Raw genomic sequence first — 18,026 nt, forward strand, 5'->3', positions numbered from 1 at the left:
CGGAATAGCCTTTCAGAGTGATAGTGTCAGAGATAGGCATTTGGCAGAAAGTTGTTGTCGGTTTTCTACAGGGTGCATTACGCTTGTCGAACATTGATGATTCGTTTATTGCAAGAAGCTCGAGCAAAGTGGTGCGTTCTTTAGAACCAATTGTGACAAGGGGATATGAGCCTCTTCTACTGACGTAAAGCACTTCTATTATTCCATATCGCAAAGCGGCTTTTGACATGTTATGTAGAATGCATTGATCATTTTGGAGTAATTGGGTTTCAAACTAAGACCGACATTTCAGTAACTTCTTACGTTCTATTTGAATTAAACCTACAAAGAATGCGATGGACACATCTATCTTCAAAATAGACGGGTTTGCATTGAGTCGTGTCTGGCACCTATACTTGGTGATATCTTCTTGGCCCATTATGACAAGATGATAGAAACTTGTATGTCAGATGTGATGATCACCAAAATCCTTAAATATGCTAACAGTTGCCTTTCCTGTTTGATTCCACTCATTCCGAAAACTATTTAGTTGAATTTTTTTTCGATGTCTTGACAGTGTGGGGATGACACATGAAGTACCAGTCAATAATTTTATCCAGTTTTTAGACTTAGTTATTTCTTTGTTCGAGAATCATGTTCGTTGGCAATATCATCCGCCTGACAGTAAGATGCTGCTTCCGAAAAATTCATGTCATTCTAAGCTAGTGAAAAGAGCAATCGCTAACCTGTGTTTTCATGATGTGCTCAGGAACTCATGCCCCCATAAGAAGTCTGGAAGACTTGACTTACAGAAAGAGCGTGTATCAGACGCAGGTTACCTGGACTATGTATTTGTTTCGATAGCAGAAAGTGCGTCGAAGAAATTAAAGAAACAGAATGGTTCGCACATGAGCAGTTGTGACAATATGAAAAAAGTGGTTGTGCGGTATTTGCATGAGGTATCACACGCACTACGGAAACTTGGACGAACGGTTAAAGCAGAGGTGGTATTTTCCGCTCCGAGAAATTGCTCAGGTTGTGCAGTGCTATAGATCAGTTTGCCAAAAAAATGCGCAGGTTGTAAAAAGCACCCGCGGCCCCCTTTTGTATCATGCGCAAAGAATGTGGTATATCACCTTCCGTTATCGTACGCGAAAATTTACATTGGGCACCCAGGAGATGCCTGAATGATAGGTTAAGAGAACGCAATCAAAAACTTAACCTATACCGGGATGGTCATGTGCCTTTGCACTGTGGTGATTGCAGGCGTAAATCGTTGTTTGAGGAGTGCTCCGTTTTGTATAGCAGTATAAATAAAGTTATATGAGATATTGAAGTTGCTTTGATAGCGAGAAATGCTGATAACTGCACTAGTTCCCCTTCAGTTGCTCTGACTACAAATGAATTGGCGAGGCTGGAAGCGGCTGGTTTTCATGTGTGGTGATTGGACCTTTTCGGTGTGCGGGCCTACAAATACGATGTTTACCTGCAAATAAACACTCAATTGAAATTCAGCGCTACCCACCATGGCTGCTTAGTGGCTATGGTGTTGGGCTCCTAAGCACGAGATCGCGGTTTTGAATGCTGGCCATGGTGGCCGCATTTCGATAGGGGAGAAATGCGAAAACACCTGTGTGCTTAGGTTTAGATGCATGTTAAAGAACCCCAGCTGGTACAAATTTCTGAAGTCCCCCGCTACAGCGTACCTTATACTGAGATCGTGGTTTCGGCACGTAAAACCCCATAAGTTTTACTTTTTGGAAGTTAACGCTTGTCCTGTTGTCTCGGCCTTGTCCGTGTCTTCCAGCGCTATGATCCCTATTGTCATGAAAGAGATCGTATATCTGACAGCAATAGTTTTACTCAATAAGACATTTGTCGACTACAACACTCTAAACCATGGCTTGGTAGGGAAAGAAAGTTTTTTAAAAGAACACAAAAATTCCAGCAGGACAAGCATTCCATATATGCCGCTGTCCTAAGGCTGGCAATAAGTCGTCATGTCCTGTTGTGCTTAATTGTACACTTGAACAATTTTAAATAACTAATCTGCACGGACGTCCTACACCCTGGATAGCTCACATGATCAACGTATGATGAAAGTATACGTATGATAAAAGGACTGCCATTTAGAAGAAAGCAAGCTCCTGTGTGTTCTCACCACTTCAATGCCGTCCTCTGAACGCGAAACGTGCACTGATGCGAACTTGTCCTTGCTGTGGTACAGGCTGCCATCAAACTCTTCGCCTTTGTGCTGCAAATGGAAGGTGTTTTTTTATGCCTTGTATATGGCAGGGCTTTGGGGAGGGTGTTCCTAGTTTATAATTGGCACAAAGAAGGTGGACTAGATGGGTTTCTTACAATATGCCAGAAACATTTCAAAATGAATACAGCAGCAGATATCTTTGTTCAGATGGAAAAAGACTATTTTGTTCCCACCAAAGTCGCAGTTCTAAATGACTATAGTGAAATTTGTATCACTTTTTGATGTGCCATAACTAAATAAACAGGTGTCAAGTTTGACGCAGACGTCTCACAACGCGGCTATATAAAAAAGCGGGCTTCTTTCTTAGCCACTGAAAAACATTTATTTCCTAATGCTAGTCGATGCCACGGAAGCAAAGTTTACGTCGATTTAGCCCTCTTTGTATTTGCGAAATGATAGTTACAGGGTGAGGAAGATTACTGCGCATCTTGAAATTACTCTTAGAAAATGCAAAATGTTTTCGCAACGGAGTGCTACTTACAAGGCTTGTGATGTGCTTGCCATTCTCGTAACGAACCACACGTAGTAGGGGTGCCGCTATCGAGCTCTTTTGCAGATTAAGTATGAGCTCGTCCGTTACGTGAAGTACAAGTGCACCATCGTGTCCTCGCTCTTCAAGAAGGCGAGGGTACACCAGAGTGAACGCTTCAGTCACAGGCAGCACGTCTGCAGTGTAGGTATCGCCATCCAGTACATGCGTGTAAGAACCAAAGGTTACGTACATGGTGGCATCTTGATAAAGTAGTGTTCTTTCATTTTGGGGCTGTTGCATAAAGAAAGCACGGGTGTTCATAACTCTGATAAACGAACATAACGTTTAGTATGACGCTTCAATATGTCCAGTTATTCTCCATTTCAGTGCCTATGGTGCTGTCGGGCTGTATTCGAAAGTATTCTCAGTTGCGCGATTTCGCGCCTGTGGTGCAGTTGTGCAGTGGCATGCACAACTTACTCGTTTCGAATCAATGTTCTAGAAGGGCTTGCTTTCAAGAAAGCAGGGCGAAAATAAGCAGTCTGTTTAAGAATGTGAAAGGAGGAAGTGTCTAGAAAGAGAAAGTGGTCAAACGGCGGTGGCTTCATATTGTCATGTTCTATAAAGAACAGCTCACCTTTACTTGATGCAAGCATTGACTTCGAGTCTTGAACCGTCAACCAAGTACACGAAAGAAACTGAAGTGCCATCATCATCAACATCATCACCAAAACATATATTGGGCTCTATTTAAAGACCTTTTTTTGTTGTAGTTAGGCCGGGTCTTCTGAGGCGCTGTCTAACGTGCCGACGTGTCAGGTCTTCCACTTACACAGCCACACTTTCTTTTATTAGGTATCTGATTGGGCGATTGAAGGGCACGCTCTGCCAGCGATCGAGTAGATTTCCGAATCACCGACGCAACTCACGCCATGACGTCACGACCTGTTCGTGGTCCTGGAACCAGATGCCAGCACCGTCCTCGAGGCTGAAATACATGTTCCTTAGTTTCGCTTTGTTGTCACACTCGTCGAAAGCTGCGACTTGCTCAAAGTCGTCCAGCTAGCCTTCCGCGTTTCCAAGAAGGTCGCCCTGGAAGGAACTTGGCACTCGGTGATTTTGCAGCGTGTTGCGAGTCGGTACTGTGGCCTCCATACCTTTTGCTGTGGCCATTCCCTTCTCAGATGATAGTACAATCTCAGCGGCCAGTCCCCGAATTATCAAGCTCGCACAATGCACTGGCGTAAGCTCCGATGTGAGGCTTCCTTATGCTTCGAGAGGTTTGTTGCATAGGTCGAGGTTACCGGTCACCTTCACCATAAAATTTCACGTTCCAGAAAAAAAAAAATTGAGGAGCCATGTCACTGTGTGAAGGTGGATGACCAGGGAAGGTGTAGCACCTCACAGGGGGTTAGACACGGGTACCTGTATTTACTTTTATCATTTGGTAATAGTACCTACGATAGCTTTGTGATTACAGTGATATAGACTGATTTGTTTGGTTACGTTAGACAGAATATTGGACAAAGTTAAATCGTTGTTGAGTAGTTCAGTGACTTGGATTGGTATGGCACTTCACACCAAATTCTTCTAGCGGAAACTGAGTGAACCATTTCTTGTATGATTTTTATATGTACACACTGAAGTCTATAACGATGATCACCGGGTAATGTCATCACGGCTAAACTATGCAAATTACGTGGTCGTGAACTTCTCGATGTCACACTTAGGTATGTCTGGATATATCTACAGAGTGGATATCACCAATCAGCCTTTCGTTTTCACGGAACAGACATCCCTACAGTTGGTGGCATTGTCCTCTTGCGAGTGAAGTGTGTATGGCTATACATACACTGCCGTTTGTGCATATGGCAATGCCGTCTGGTCGTGAGTCCATGTGTTGTTAAGAAACGTTTCCAGTATACACATAGACTTGAAACATTGCATCTTGTTTTATTATTATTCTACCTTTCTTTGTTTTCATTTCTTCATTATTATTTTTTATTATTTGTATTCTTATTTTTTTTAAGATGGCACCGAGTAAGGACGTCTGTATTTTGTGCTCCCGGCATTTTTTCGGCGAACAGCAATTGTTTTGCTGTCTTTCTTGCACGGCCGTGTATTGCACGGCCAGACAAAGACCTGGAGCTGCTGAAGTCGGGTGAGCAGGCATTAACCTGTGTCTGGTTCCAGAAGGTCGACATTTCTGCTGTTAGCCTTGCCCAACCTCCACACGCTAGCTTCGCCATCTGTGGCCGCGTCTTCCGACGTGACACATTCCGAATTTCGGTACTTGACCTGACCACCCTTCGCAGCCATCTCCTCCAGGTGCTTGAAGGAATATCGTACCTCAGCGGAATGATAATGCACGGTTACACAGGGAAAGCGCACAGGTATCCGCACAGCAAGCCGAAGCTATGGGTGCTCTTCGAGCGGAGGTGCGCGTTCTACGAGACAAGCTTGCCAAAGAGCGCAAGGCGTCATTGGCCACTTCTCCTGCTTAGGCACCGGCACACCCGTCCAAGGCAACGACGTATGCTGTGCGGACGGCTTCAACGAAGACCGCTGACCAGCTGCCGCGCTTACCTACTGCACAGGATCGGCCTGCTTCATCGAAGCTCCCAGCTGCTTACCAGTTGATGTGCCTACCTGCTACAGTGGACCTGTAACCTCCCAGTCAGCCAAAGTTAAAGCGAAAGTCAACACTGTGTGCTGGCTTCTCTGATACCGCTGGGATGGGTGCTGCTTCTCGCTCTCTGGGCCCTCGGGCTATCTTTCTGACAAAACGTGCGCCTGACACCCATCCCTTACAGATCGCCGCCCACCTAACAGCAGTTGGTGCAAAGCCCCTGTCGTGCACTAGACTAAAAACCAAGTACGATTCTTACGTGTCATTTCAAGTGTCTTTTAATGACTACTGCTATCAGCGTCTAAGGGATCCTTCCCTGTGGCGGCGCTCCTGCTTCTACAAGCCCTTCACAGGTGAACTTTACGATACAATGATAGTGAAAAATGTTCAGCGAGATTAAAAGAAGCTCGTGGATTACGCACAAAGGTGAACAAATTTTTTTCCAAAGTCATTTCATCTTGTTTTCTTATCACTGCCTTAACAGAGAGCTGGCTGTTCCCTGAAATACTATCAAGTTCAGCTTTACCGCCCACTTATCAAGTTTTCCGATGAGACCGCTATACTTCTTCGCTGAAATCAAAGGGTGGTGAGGTCCTGATGGTGAGTAACCATTCATTCAGATCCGTTCGGCGCCCTGATTTAGAACATGGAACGGAATGTTTCTGGGTGGAAATTTTTGGGGTTGATTGTCATAGGCTATTAGCACGAAATTTCTATGTTGCACCTGATATGAATATTGAGATGTACATGACTATTCTAGCCAATATTAGAAATGCTATATCGGCCGATGCTAAGGATAAAATACTCGTGACTGGTGATTTTATAACGCCTGGCTTGTCCTGGCAAACTGGTAAAGTTGCAACCCATTCTTTGTACTTATCTGCCAAGTGCAACTCGTTACTTGATCTTATATCTTTTACATCTCTGCGCCAATTTTGCAATACTGTTACGGATTCTCAACTGTTGAGGCAATGTACAAGACCTATGCCTTAGTAACGCAAAAGGTGTGAATGTGTCCTGCGCGACTTTCTCCTTGTTAAGCCAGATAAATATCATCCCCCGCTTCATATTTCTTTACAATTCGCGAAACCTAGGAGCAGGAGATTAAAGGGTAGAGCAACACCTCGCTATTCTAATATCTCAAGCGGAGATTACGTGGGTCTTTAGCACTGTCTTAGTAATGTGGACTGGTCTTCAGCAGTAGAACTAAATGATGTTAATGACCAAGTCACGGCATTCACGAGTATCATTCACAATGAAATGAAGACCTTTATACCACTAAAAGGTGCTAAACGCACTAAATTTCTCCGCTGGTTTTCTGTTGAACTGAAAATAAGTTTCAACCTAAAAGACTGTGCTTACAGAAAGGCACACCGCACGAATCAGGAACACTGGCATATACATTCTGAAATGTACAGGGCACTCCCTAAACGTCTTTATAAGCGTAATCATCCCATCTATATAGCCCACCTGGAAACTAGTACTTAAAAAAAAATTAGTCTTTTTGAAGTCATGGAACATGGTTAAAACGAAGCGTTTTCAGGACCGGACACAGAAAGGATGCACACAGGGCAGTCACTGAACTTCACCTGAAGTTCGGCGACTGTCCTGTGTGCATTCTTTTTGTGTCCTGCCCTCAAAACGCGTCGTTTAACCATGCTCCATCAAGCCAGCAACCAACTAGCCCACCTAAGTCTGCTAATCAGTCTTTTTGGAGACATGTTCATGAACAGTCATCCAACAATACGAAACAAGAAATGTATCTACTTAGTGGCGACAGCCAACTTGTCCCAGATGATGCCGGCACCTTCGCACTACACTTCGGGTCTGTGTACGCTGAAGGGTAAAGGGACTTAGTTGGCTTTCCAATCACCCTTCCTTGGATTCAAGGCTATATGTCTCAGGGGAACTTGTCTTTAGGAGCACCAAACACTTAAAACAGTCTTTTTCGTGCGGCCCTGATGAAATTCCGCCTGAGTTCACTAAGATGTATGGGTCCTTGCCTGTTGCAGTGCTTACTTGTATTTTTAATTCTGCTTTAAGGATGAGCACATTCCCAAAGGCTTGGGAAACAGCGCGAGTCGTTGCCGTCAGGGGTAAAAACTGCTGCGAGTAACTACAGGCCAATGTCCCTCCTCTACGCAGCATCCTAATTATTCCAGTCAACGCGGCGCTCAATAATTTCATCCTCTATTAAAAACACTGTCATTTCTCAGCAGCATGGATTCATATCGGGAAGCTCCACAACTACCAGCCTCGGTAGCTTCATCATGTATGCCTCTCAAGCAGTTATAAGAAAGGATACCTAGATGTCATTTATTTTGACAACAGTAACAGGGTTGATGTCGTATGCCGCAAAATACTCCTTCTTGCGCTGCTCAGCACGGGGTCGCGGGATCGAATCCCGGCGACGGCAGCCGCGTTTCGATGGGGACGAAATGCGAAAACAGCTGTCTACTTAGATTTAGGTGCACGTTAAAGAACCCCAGATGGTCCAAATTTCTGGTGTCCCCCACTACGGCGTGCCTCATAAGCAGATATGGTTTTGGCATGTAAAACACCATAAAGAAGTACTCCTTCAAAAGTTGACGCAACTTGATCTTCACCACTCTGTCACAGCGCTGATAAGAAGCTACTTACGCGACCAGTACTGCTACGTTAATGTAAATGGTCAGTCGTAAGAACTTTATGCGGTTACAAGGGGAATTCGTCAAGGGTCTGTACGGGCCTTCTTTTTCCGCTGTTTATTAATGACGTTTCGGCAGTCATTCAAAGCTCTTCAATTTTGTTATATGCTGATAACGCAAAACGTTTCAAAGCGGTAAAAAATGTTTGTGATTGCGTCGCTCTACAGAAGGACACTGAAAATTTTAGGTGATGGTGTGCTGAAAAGAAGCTGTTCATAAATGCATCAGAAACGAAAGTTGTAAGTTTCACGCGGAAGACTAACATGACTTTATTTCCCTATAGCGTTAAAGTCATTCTCCTGATAAGAGCTAAGGGGATGAAGGACACTGGAGTGTCCAGTAGCTTTCTAATTTTCTCGCCCCACGCTCAACAGACGAGGCCGCGCGCGCTTCAAACGCTCAGCACAGTATGTCGGGTGATGAGAGTCTTCAAACGACCTGGGCCATGTGTAACCTTATATAAGAACGCATGCCTTCCAGTTCTTGAGCACGCCTCCGTGATTCGGGGCGGTACTTTTAGGTCAAATTGTGAACTTCCCGAAAATGGGCAAAAAGTTCACATCTATGTTTAAACATCGGTTCAGTCAAAAGCATTCCATCTCCATAGAGCTAACACAGACACTCACCTTACCTACCCTCAGCTATAGAAGAAATAAATCGGATGTTCTTTTTGTTCCTCAATTAATACATGGAAAAATCTGCTAATCGCACTTGCTTTATAATGTTCGCTTTTACATTTCGCAGAAAGGCACAAGGAAACAGCGCGCCTTTCAGCCTTGAGATTTTTGTGACCCTCTGTCTAGAGTGCAAGGGACATATAGCGCCCATTCAGAGTGCTTGGATATTTTCGTGCCTAACTAATATTTTTCTGAAAGGAGCTGCAGAGGAATTTCAATAACTGCAGAAACAAAGTTCTCATATTATGTTGTGTGTTCCGTCATTCTGTAATCCTTTCTTCTGTTTCTCCGCTTCTGCTTTGTATTCTCTTCGTGTACACATCTTATGCTGTTAAAATCTGTATTCGCGAAATTAATATACTATTTTTATGTGTCCACGTGCGTGTGGGTACGTGTGCGAACTTGCATTGTTTATCCTGTGTGTTGTTTTGCCGAGTGCGCCAGCACCAAGACCCTCGAGGTTCTACCTGGACACTTTAATAAACACCTTTGATTTGATTGTCTGAATGATAATTACTATTAGCGGCACAAAAATGCTGAAGCGGGATTCTCCTTCGACGCGTGATGGCCCGGTATTTAGCGATCTCCGGAATCGGCCCACGGTCACCTTACTGTGGACGCACAAACAGGAAAAATACATCGAAATCTTCATTCTGTAATTCATTTTTTGCTATTGATTATTATGAGGTGCGGAGTGCTTGAAGCCTGCTTCAACTCCGCCGTGTGTCGGCCCGGTATAGTAATACCTCCGGGGTCGGCCCACATTTTTGCCCACGGACACTACAAATGCATTAGGATCTAGAGGTGTACAACGTCGCTGTAGTTACGGCGCTGCACTTTTCTCTTCCATCTCCCTTTAAAGATCACTTCACACAGCGTCGCTGTAAAACAGATGAGCTTTAGTTCTTGCAAGTGTTAAGTTCATGATTCTAATCGTCAATGAAGCACACGAAAAAAAAAAAAAACCAAGCGCAGGCGCATGGATCAAAGGGTCTTAGTTTGCTGCTTCGCTGGCGTCCTTTAAAACAGGTGCCGGTGCGTGGAAAGAAGTATCTTCGTCTGATTTTATTGAGGCAGCAATTATACGGACACACCAAGCAAATATTCGCCGTCACCACCTTCGTGAAGTTGCGTATATATTTAGGTATATGCATGTTACATGGCATGCCATGCTATAGGACATGCGGTATATGCGGGAGATATTGCCACACTATTCAATCACTAAAGTTGCTCATAACAGGTCATACACCCTTGAGAAACTTTTTCCTCAGAGTTTTGAGAATGGCAGGTCAGAAACTAATGTCATCAAGCAAAACACCGACTGAGCATGCATTTTATCTTCAATCCTCTCAGACTTGGACATTCAACGTGCTAAACGATAACGTAGCTGAAACCTCAAAGTGACGTAATTTTATTGACGTAAGTTTATTGCACTAGCGCCAGGTTCGGCACAGCAAACATGTTTGAAAGAACAAACCCGACACGGTAGAGTTGATGTGAAGTTACTAAGAAAGACGTTGGCTTTATTAATTAAAGATAAATGAAATCGTCTGATGTCAGTATTCTGACACAGGACCCCTAGCACAACAGCCCCTTTTTACTTAGCTTACGTTTACTTCAATTTATACTGTCACTACAGCTATGAGTCTTACACTTCGAGTAATATTCTAACATGTTACTATCGCCTTAACTGATTCACCCTTATGACGACGCTGTGATATGGCGAAACTGTGACTTCAGAACTGAGATTCAACAGCGCGAATAAAACAAGGACACGAAAAAGCAAACGCCACAGACAAGCGCAGACGTCTTACTAATGCAATTCAGAGTCACGTGTTGCGAGGAGTGACTATATATAGTGAAGATTTGCACATTTGCTAACGAGCAACTTCTGCTGTGTGTATTAAGAATATTTTTTTAATTAGGGGATTCGCTTTAATGCAGCTCATCCGATGCCTGTATTTTACACATATACGAGTAAAATTTTCATGAGCGAGGTGCATCTGTGACGGCACATATATTAGAAGGAGTCGCCTGTCAATTTGGAGTATACGTGCGTATTGGTCCTTCAAGTTTCCATAACATATGTACTGCTACACGGCCGAGAAAAAAAAAAAACCAAAACATCTAGGCTAGCGCGGCACTTGCTGGTACAAAAAAAGTGAATCTGAAAGTTAACCACAGGTTTGCGAATAAGCAGTTGTTATGCGAAAGTATAACATAGATTTGAGTAGGCAAAAAAGAAAGACAGTGGTGCCGGGATAATTGGAACCAGTCAAGCTTTTTCAAGTAATTATTGAGTTTCTTTAGGCTCGTTAACACTAAACTCTTGCTGAAATCGGTCCTGCTTGATCGTTAATGCGCAATAGGACTACTCACTTATTAATGACATCGCAGCCAAGAGAACTGCGGCTACTTCCTGCATCGTCACTGATGTGAATGAGCGATAGTACTCGTTTTGCTTCGTATAAGAACAAGAGAGAACGAGTGCTCCCAGGCCAATATCAAAGACGACAGTTGGGTTTAAATATTAGGCGGGGGAAAAAAAACGCAGTCTCAATATGCAAAAGATGCGCGAAAGAGCGTGGCGTTGAGGTTGTAATAGCTGATTGGAAAGCCACAGTTGTCGACCGTGTTCTGACATTTGCGGTGACAGATCGCTAATGCCGGTGCGCAGTAGCTCGAAATGCGTGATCAATTGTTGGCTCTCCAGCGACGTGGATGCAGATAGATCAAGTGCAAAATTAAGAAACAAAAGATCCCGTTTAACTATGCAAATACAGAAACCGACTACAGAAAGGAAGGCAGCTTGACATTCTGGGGCGAAATAGTCAAGAAAATGTTATTATAAAATGTGTATGGAGGTCTTTGCACCTCAACTAATTTGTATCGGCACTTTTCTGAGAAGTCATTTCATATGTGAAGAAGCAAAACCTGAGGAGCAAGGTAGGCGGCATTGAGCGTTGACCTTTAAGACCACACATGTTGCCTTGCTTTTAATGACGTGCAGCCGTCTTTACGAGCTGACAAGTTTGAATGCGAAAGCATCACGTGCCCCATTACACGAAGATCCGTTGCAGTCGGCGTGACCGAAAGACGGTACGAAAAATGGCCGGCCGCGCAAAGAGCAAAAACACGTAAGAAATGCTCGCATTGACGCCAGATTTTCCAAGCAGGTCCCTGTGAACAGAGTAAATTAATGGCCTTGAAAGGAAATGTGGCACATTTTGGTCTGTGTGGTAATCAAACCTGGCCCTCCCGGTCGCGAGGCGAACACGCTTCTCCGAGACCACGGCGGCTCCACAGTTCCGGTTGACAAAAGATGTGCCTAGTGCATGTGTCATTGCACACGTCGTTTCTCAGCCATCTGGCTGAGTAAAAGCATGGCCTATGCTTGCGTAATCGGGGCACGTGGCGGCGCAGCCAGTAGCCATGAAGTGGTAGCGTCACTTCATGAATGTACAAAATGAGCGCCTTCATGACGTTGCGAGGTCTAGGAGCGGTACAATGCTTTTGCAATATACGTAAGCATTATGCCGTAATTGATTACACAAGTAAGCAGTCTGAAATGTCTGTGCACTATAGTCACTATAGTGTCACTATGTCACTATAGCATTCGTCATATGGCGACGAAATACCTAATCACTTATTTCTTTTCTCCAAGAGAAAGGACGTTTCTCTGTACTTTTGCTGCTTTTGCTGCCATACCATAAAGCTATTTTCACGCAGAAGGCAAGAAAGAAAAGCGAAATAACGCGATAGTGTGCGTTAGTATGCGATAGTGTGCGTGTGCAAAGGGACATTTGCAGTGATCACAGTGCCCTTTTAAATTTCGGACACAAGAGAAAAGCAAATCAGCCATAACCTGACGATGCGACCTGAAAGATTACTGCTCACAGCTAGAAAGTTTAGGCAAATACTCAGTGCTGCGCAAGTTTGGACACAATATTCAAACGTTGTACGCCAGGAGCTGATCGAATGACCTGGTCTTTGCAGTGTTTAAATAATGTGCGCGAGAACTTTAAAAACTTCCAAGTTGGTGCGAAGCTTCAAACAGTGCCCAGTGAACTTTGAAGTGATGTCCAGTAGTTTTATATCTACTCTTTTTGTCGCTTGTGCACTGGTTGCTTGTGCACGGAATTCCCTGTGCATCATGAAACAACGTAACTTATCCGCTTGTCTTTGTCATGGCTTAAGCAGCAACTGAGCATAATGCTACGGGCCTGCTTCAAGCGGTGTGTAGCTGTGTACGGAAGTCCATTAGTGTCCGTTTCTTTCTTTTTTCCACCGGGCTCGTCCGTCAATAGGCCATCAATTAAATTAGCCTTTAGTCTTGTAATATTGTGCTCTTTCTTTACCCATTGTTTGCTTTTGCCATTGTTTGCAAATCCAATTAGTATCCTGTTGATGTTTACGTCAAAACAGTGTATCTATCTATAGAGGCAAGAAGAAATGTTGCCGCTCGACGGGTGCAGCTGAACATAAACATTATTCGAGGACAGGTATACTAATTCCTTGCTGAGATATAACCTAGTTAAAATAAGCTTTATTATACAACCCCCTCGCCCGCCTTTTTCAACCTTGCCAGAAGACGCCTTCAACAATCGCGGAACTTTCTATAGATACGTCAATCTTCTGCCATATTCCCCTACCATTAATGGGCGTTTAACAGGGCTTTCCATAAAAATATTATACTGATGCGAAATCATTTAACAAGAAGATTCCTTTTGGAATTCACGTTTTTGTGAGAACAGAACACTCCTTCCTGTAAAGTATTTCTAAAATCGCTTTACTGCGAGTTTCTTATGAACAACTGCCTCAGCTAATGTGTCTCATGGTAAAAGGACGTACAGCGCGAAGGACAAGGACAGAGAGACGACAAACCCTGCGCTGACGTAATAGTTCCGCGGAAGCCGGCAAGGTCGAGAGAAGTAATTAGTTAAGTGAACTTTTCCTTTGAGTTGTTGACAAATTTGACTTCGCCCTGCAATCTGCTTGCCGCCTGGTTAGCTCAGATGGTAGAACGGCTGTCCCAGAAAGATGGTGGTCCCGGAGCAGGACGAATTTTTCTTCAACTGTGAGGGATTTCTTTCGAGGAACGCGCATGGGTTTTCTTCGTAGCAATTGCTACGATTGGGTGGATGCCTCATTTTCACTTGATTAACTGCGCTGACTTCCAACAATATTTTATCGCCGCTGCCACATCCTGTGTATATATACAAGGGACGTAAGCAGAAAATGAAAAGGGGTCACAAGGGGTGTTCTAAGAGCAAGTCATTGTACTAAGTACATGGTCACTTAAAAAAAGCACAAAACTATCACTGTTCAGATACATGACTTCACTAGGTGCCAGTGCGATAGAGGGGCACTAACGCACAAACGATCCAGTTTTCTGACGAAATCTGCTTCTATTATTTTCTGCGTGAGCTGTGAGCTCTGTCTCACTGAAACTTCCGGACCTTGAAAGAGAAGCACGCAGCCAACGCAGCCGCAATACGCGCAATGTATGCTCAAGTGGCCTTGCAGAGTGTTATGAACGTTGTTGTAGGGCTCTCTTAAGTGATCGTTTAAGCGGCTGCCGGTCTGTCCAATATATTTAGTGCCACAAAACAGGGGAATCTGGTAAACCATATTTGTTGCGAATGTCCCAAAATGTTTTCTGTGCCCGACAGAGCAGCAACCCTGATGTGATTTGGGCACATTAACACGCTTGCAGAGACTTGCCAGCTTTTCCAGGGCTCAAAAAACCACTGTGATTACTGTACGCTGCCAAATCTTTTTTAGCCTGTGGGAGACATCGTGCACGTACGGGGGCACAGCAAACCGTCACCTTTCAACCAGCTGGCTCCGTGACTGAGCGGGCTCATCACGTTTGGTGCACCTAAGAAGCTGTTTCGCTATGTCTGAAATGAAGGTCAAAGGGTAACCAGCACAAGAAAGGCGATCAACCTTTGCGGCAAAACTGTGTTGCATCTGACGCGAGCATGATTTACTGAGGCTTTTAACAAGGCATGAATTTATTATACCTCATTTAACGAGCTTTGAGTGTGCCGAGGTAAAGGGTAAGAGTGGCCTCCTACTCCTCGGTTCGAAGCACCAGCACACATGTTTGTTTGCAAGGCAGAGCCTGAGATCTAGAAAGCACAAGGAATAATCCATTGGGAGCTCATGCGTAAGTTCCAGAGGCTGCAGCTCCTTGTTAAAGATCTCTAAGACTTGCGAAGGAGCAGGCTCGAAAGCCTTTTCATTGCAATCAATATATACCAGGAAGTCATACACAAACCTATACACTTTGACAACCGGAGACGCGTCTAGACAACTATGAATGTAGTGATCATGATGAGTTAGATAATTATTACTTAGTAGCGGTGCCAGGCATGATCTTCGCTCATTCCATGGGGTAAAAGTTGATTTCAAATAGAATGGCAACAAGCCAAGAAAGCCACTAAAGAAACACCTGCAGCATTCTGAAAGCCAACTGATCCAAAACCATCAATAAATTATTCAACATAAAATAGCAACATGTCATGCAGAAGTGAATAGTACAGACCTTTAGCGCCGGCCGAGAACATTTTTGGTCCCTTTTCATTCTCTCTTAAGAAACTAATAACTTCCCCAGAATCGCTCAAGGAAAGAATCGTCAAAGATTAGAAGAGTTAGTTTATCTCGCAAGAACAACGCAACAGCTTTCTGCCAAATCACTGCTTCAGTTCCGATGGTCCGCAGAGGGCAGTCAATCTGAAGTATCTTAACTGAACAGAGAATATCTAGACTTAGCTTTTTAGTTCTTCCTATTACTTTTGCTAGCTTGTCAAGGCTAAGAGAACTATACAATTTTTTGCTTCCAATTTCATTTCAGCAAGTGAAACAGTGTCATGACGTTATAAAAGTGAATTGATGGTAAGGGTGACCTCGAATTGAAGTCACTCAATGGAAGGGCAGCGACACCACCTGCTTTGTCAGAGGGTAAAAGGGATAACAAGTTTGCTTTCAGGAAAGACGCAACATATCCGATCGGCAATACCTTTATGGAAGGTTTACAACGGGCCAAAACATCCACACCTTCTTCAACACACCTTTCAGATTTGGCATCCGGGATACGTCCTGTAGCTTGACTGAGAAGGGTGAGAAGTTCATGTGGCGACTTTCGAGGTTCCACAGTGAACTTTGGTCCAAGGGCTAGCATATTCTACAGCCTTTCTGGAAGAGTCACATCTACACGAAGGTGCACACTGTTCCTCAACTGTGGTGGTTTCATTGGTGTAATGACACGTAGTTTTAGAAGCACATGCTGCCAGAGAAATTCAGAAGTTCTGTCGAGGATATCAGTCCAAACAGTGAAATTGAAGACTTAGGACGTCCCGATAGAAGCGGGCTTGGCGTTGCCATTTAGAGCGCAGAATCTTGCAGATCCTCACGCTGTGTCCACAAGAGGGTTTGGATCCTCCACACAAGGCTGCCACTTACGGAGGTAGTATGTTGACACGGATGCAGTAAGTGAATGTACGAGCTCGGCACACGGAACGAGCAATAAGACTGACCAAAGCACTAGGACTTGCTGAGGAACAAGAAGAAGACAAGAAAAAGGGCCCATTGTACTACAAATGAAGTGAACAAGGGTGGTTGCTTGGGCTAGTTGGTAATTCGTGGTATCTATCCCCCTCTATAGCACTTACCCCTAGTGAAGTCATGTATCTTAACAGAAAGTGATAGTTTTGTGCTTCGTTTGACGTGACCATGTACTTAGTAAGATGACTTGCTGTTAGAACATCCCTTGCTACCGCCTTTCATTTTTTGCGCATGTCCCCTCTTATATGCGCATGATGTGGCATCGGCAATAAAATGTTGTTAGAAGTCAGCGCAGCGTTTGTCATTTCTCCCAGTCCTTGTCCTTTGCGCTGTACGTCGCTCTTACCATGAATTACCAACTAGCCCAAGACACCACCCTTCTTCACTAATGTGTTTCATGCTGAGGCAACACTTACCCGATATATATATCATTCTGCACTCGTGTTCAAGACTGAGTAGTTCAAATATTCATTCCTAGTTGACATACGGCACCTGCACAACTCATTTACGGCAACTTTTAAATTATATCGTTACCTTACACATTTCAACCAAAGCTAGTTCTATCTATTGTTTCAGTCACAAATGGCGAGATTCTCACGTAGGCACTTACTCCAAGGTAACTCTCTATAACAAAAAAAAGACATGTATTTCTTGGGAAAGAACAACGCTCCTCCCCCTTACCCATATTTACTCAGCCATGCTACCTTGAATGCTGTTAGCTCATATAGATACGTTGGTCTTCACATCTCTAACATCTTGTCGTGGCAAACTCGCACTGAGTTCGTGGATAGCATTGCTAATCGCACGATAGGTTTCCTCCGCTAAAATTGTCACAAGTACACGTTTCCTTAAAACTAAAGTTTTATAAATCACTTGTGAGGTCCAAACTCGATTAGGTCGCCTGTGTGTGGGATCCTCACTCTGCCTTGCTTAGCTCCTCCCTCGAAGCTATCCAAACCGAGCCGCTCGTTTCTTCACTTCTAGTCATCTTCACACAGCTAGTTAATTGCAAGAAAAACTCAGTTCGATATTCGTAACTTTTGAATTAAGAAGAGAAATAGCAGAACTCGCGCTATTCCACAATACATACTGCACCAATCATCACCTTGAGGACGCCTTGCTTGCTAGTCCCAATTACAGCTCAGCACGCACTCAGCAAAACTTCAAAATCCACGTCTTAAGTTCGCGCACAAAGCCTGCAGCCTAATTCTATCATGCAAAGGAGATCGATCAGCCGGAATCGCCTCCATGCTTCCATAGTAAGCAATCCGGTTTCATCGTCATTCAAAACCACGATCACTACGTTTTGTACTGAATCCCACTCCGCTCTTTACCTCACGTTCCATTGAGAGAATTCACACACGCACACACACGCACACACAAGCACGCACACGCACGCACACACACACACACACACACACACACACTGTATATCATATTACACACTGTATATCATATCACACACTGTATATCATATCACACACTGTATATGTATATCAATACATAGATAAAATTATGGTAGAAAACCTGCCTCATTTAACCCATTTTATTTGAAATTCTCTACCATTGAATATTAAATTATCCCCACTGCAATAATGTTTTCGTTGGGATCTAAACGAGTTTTTATTGCGATAGCAATTATATGGACACTCCAAGCGCATTTCTGTCGTCGGCGTCGCCGTCGCCGTGAGGTTCCGTATAAAATCCAATGGTCATAACGCCGTCGCCGTGCAACCTACGTTGTATG

At 44.0% G+C, this 18,026-nt stretch overlaps 1 protein-coding gene across 2 annotated transcripts in view; it reads right to left on the minus strand.

Moving 5' to 3' along the window:
* LOC126543126 (A disintegrin and metalloproteinase with thrombospondin motifs like) overlaps window positions 1–11,200 on the minus strand; it is a 53,789-nt gene extending 42,589 nt beyond the window's left edge. For both annotated transcript variants that reach the window (XM_055062252.2, XM_055062251.2), the window contains exons 1-3: window positions 11,090–11,200; window positions 2,727–2,911; window positions 2,141–2,233 (exon numbers count right to left, since the gene is read on the minus strand). In XM_055062252.2, coding sequence (XP_054918227.1) covers window positions 2,141–2,233; window positions 2,727–2,911; window positions 11,090–11,135 — 324 coding nt within the window. In that variant the 5' untranslated portion in view covers window positions 11,136–11,200. The remainder of the gene's footprint in view (window positions 1–2,140; window positions 2,234–2,726; window positions 2,912–11,089) is intronic.
* Between the last annotated feature and the right edge of the window lie 6,826 nt (window positions 11,201–18,026).

This window comes from Dermacentor andersoni, chromosome 10 (assembly GCF_023375885.2).
Source record: "Dermacentor andersoni chromosome 10, qqDerAnde1_hic_scaffold, whole genome shotgun sequence".
NCBI lineage: Eukaryota > Metazoa > Arthropoda > Arachnida > Ixodida > Ixodidae > Dermacentor > Dermacentor andersoni.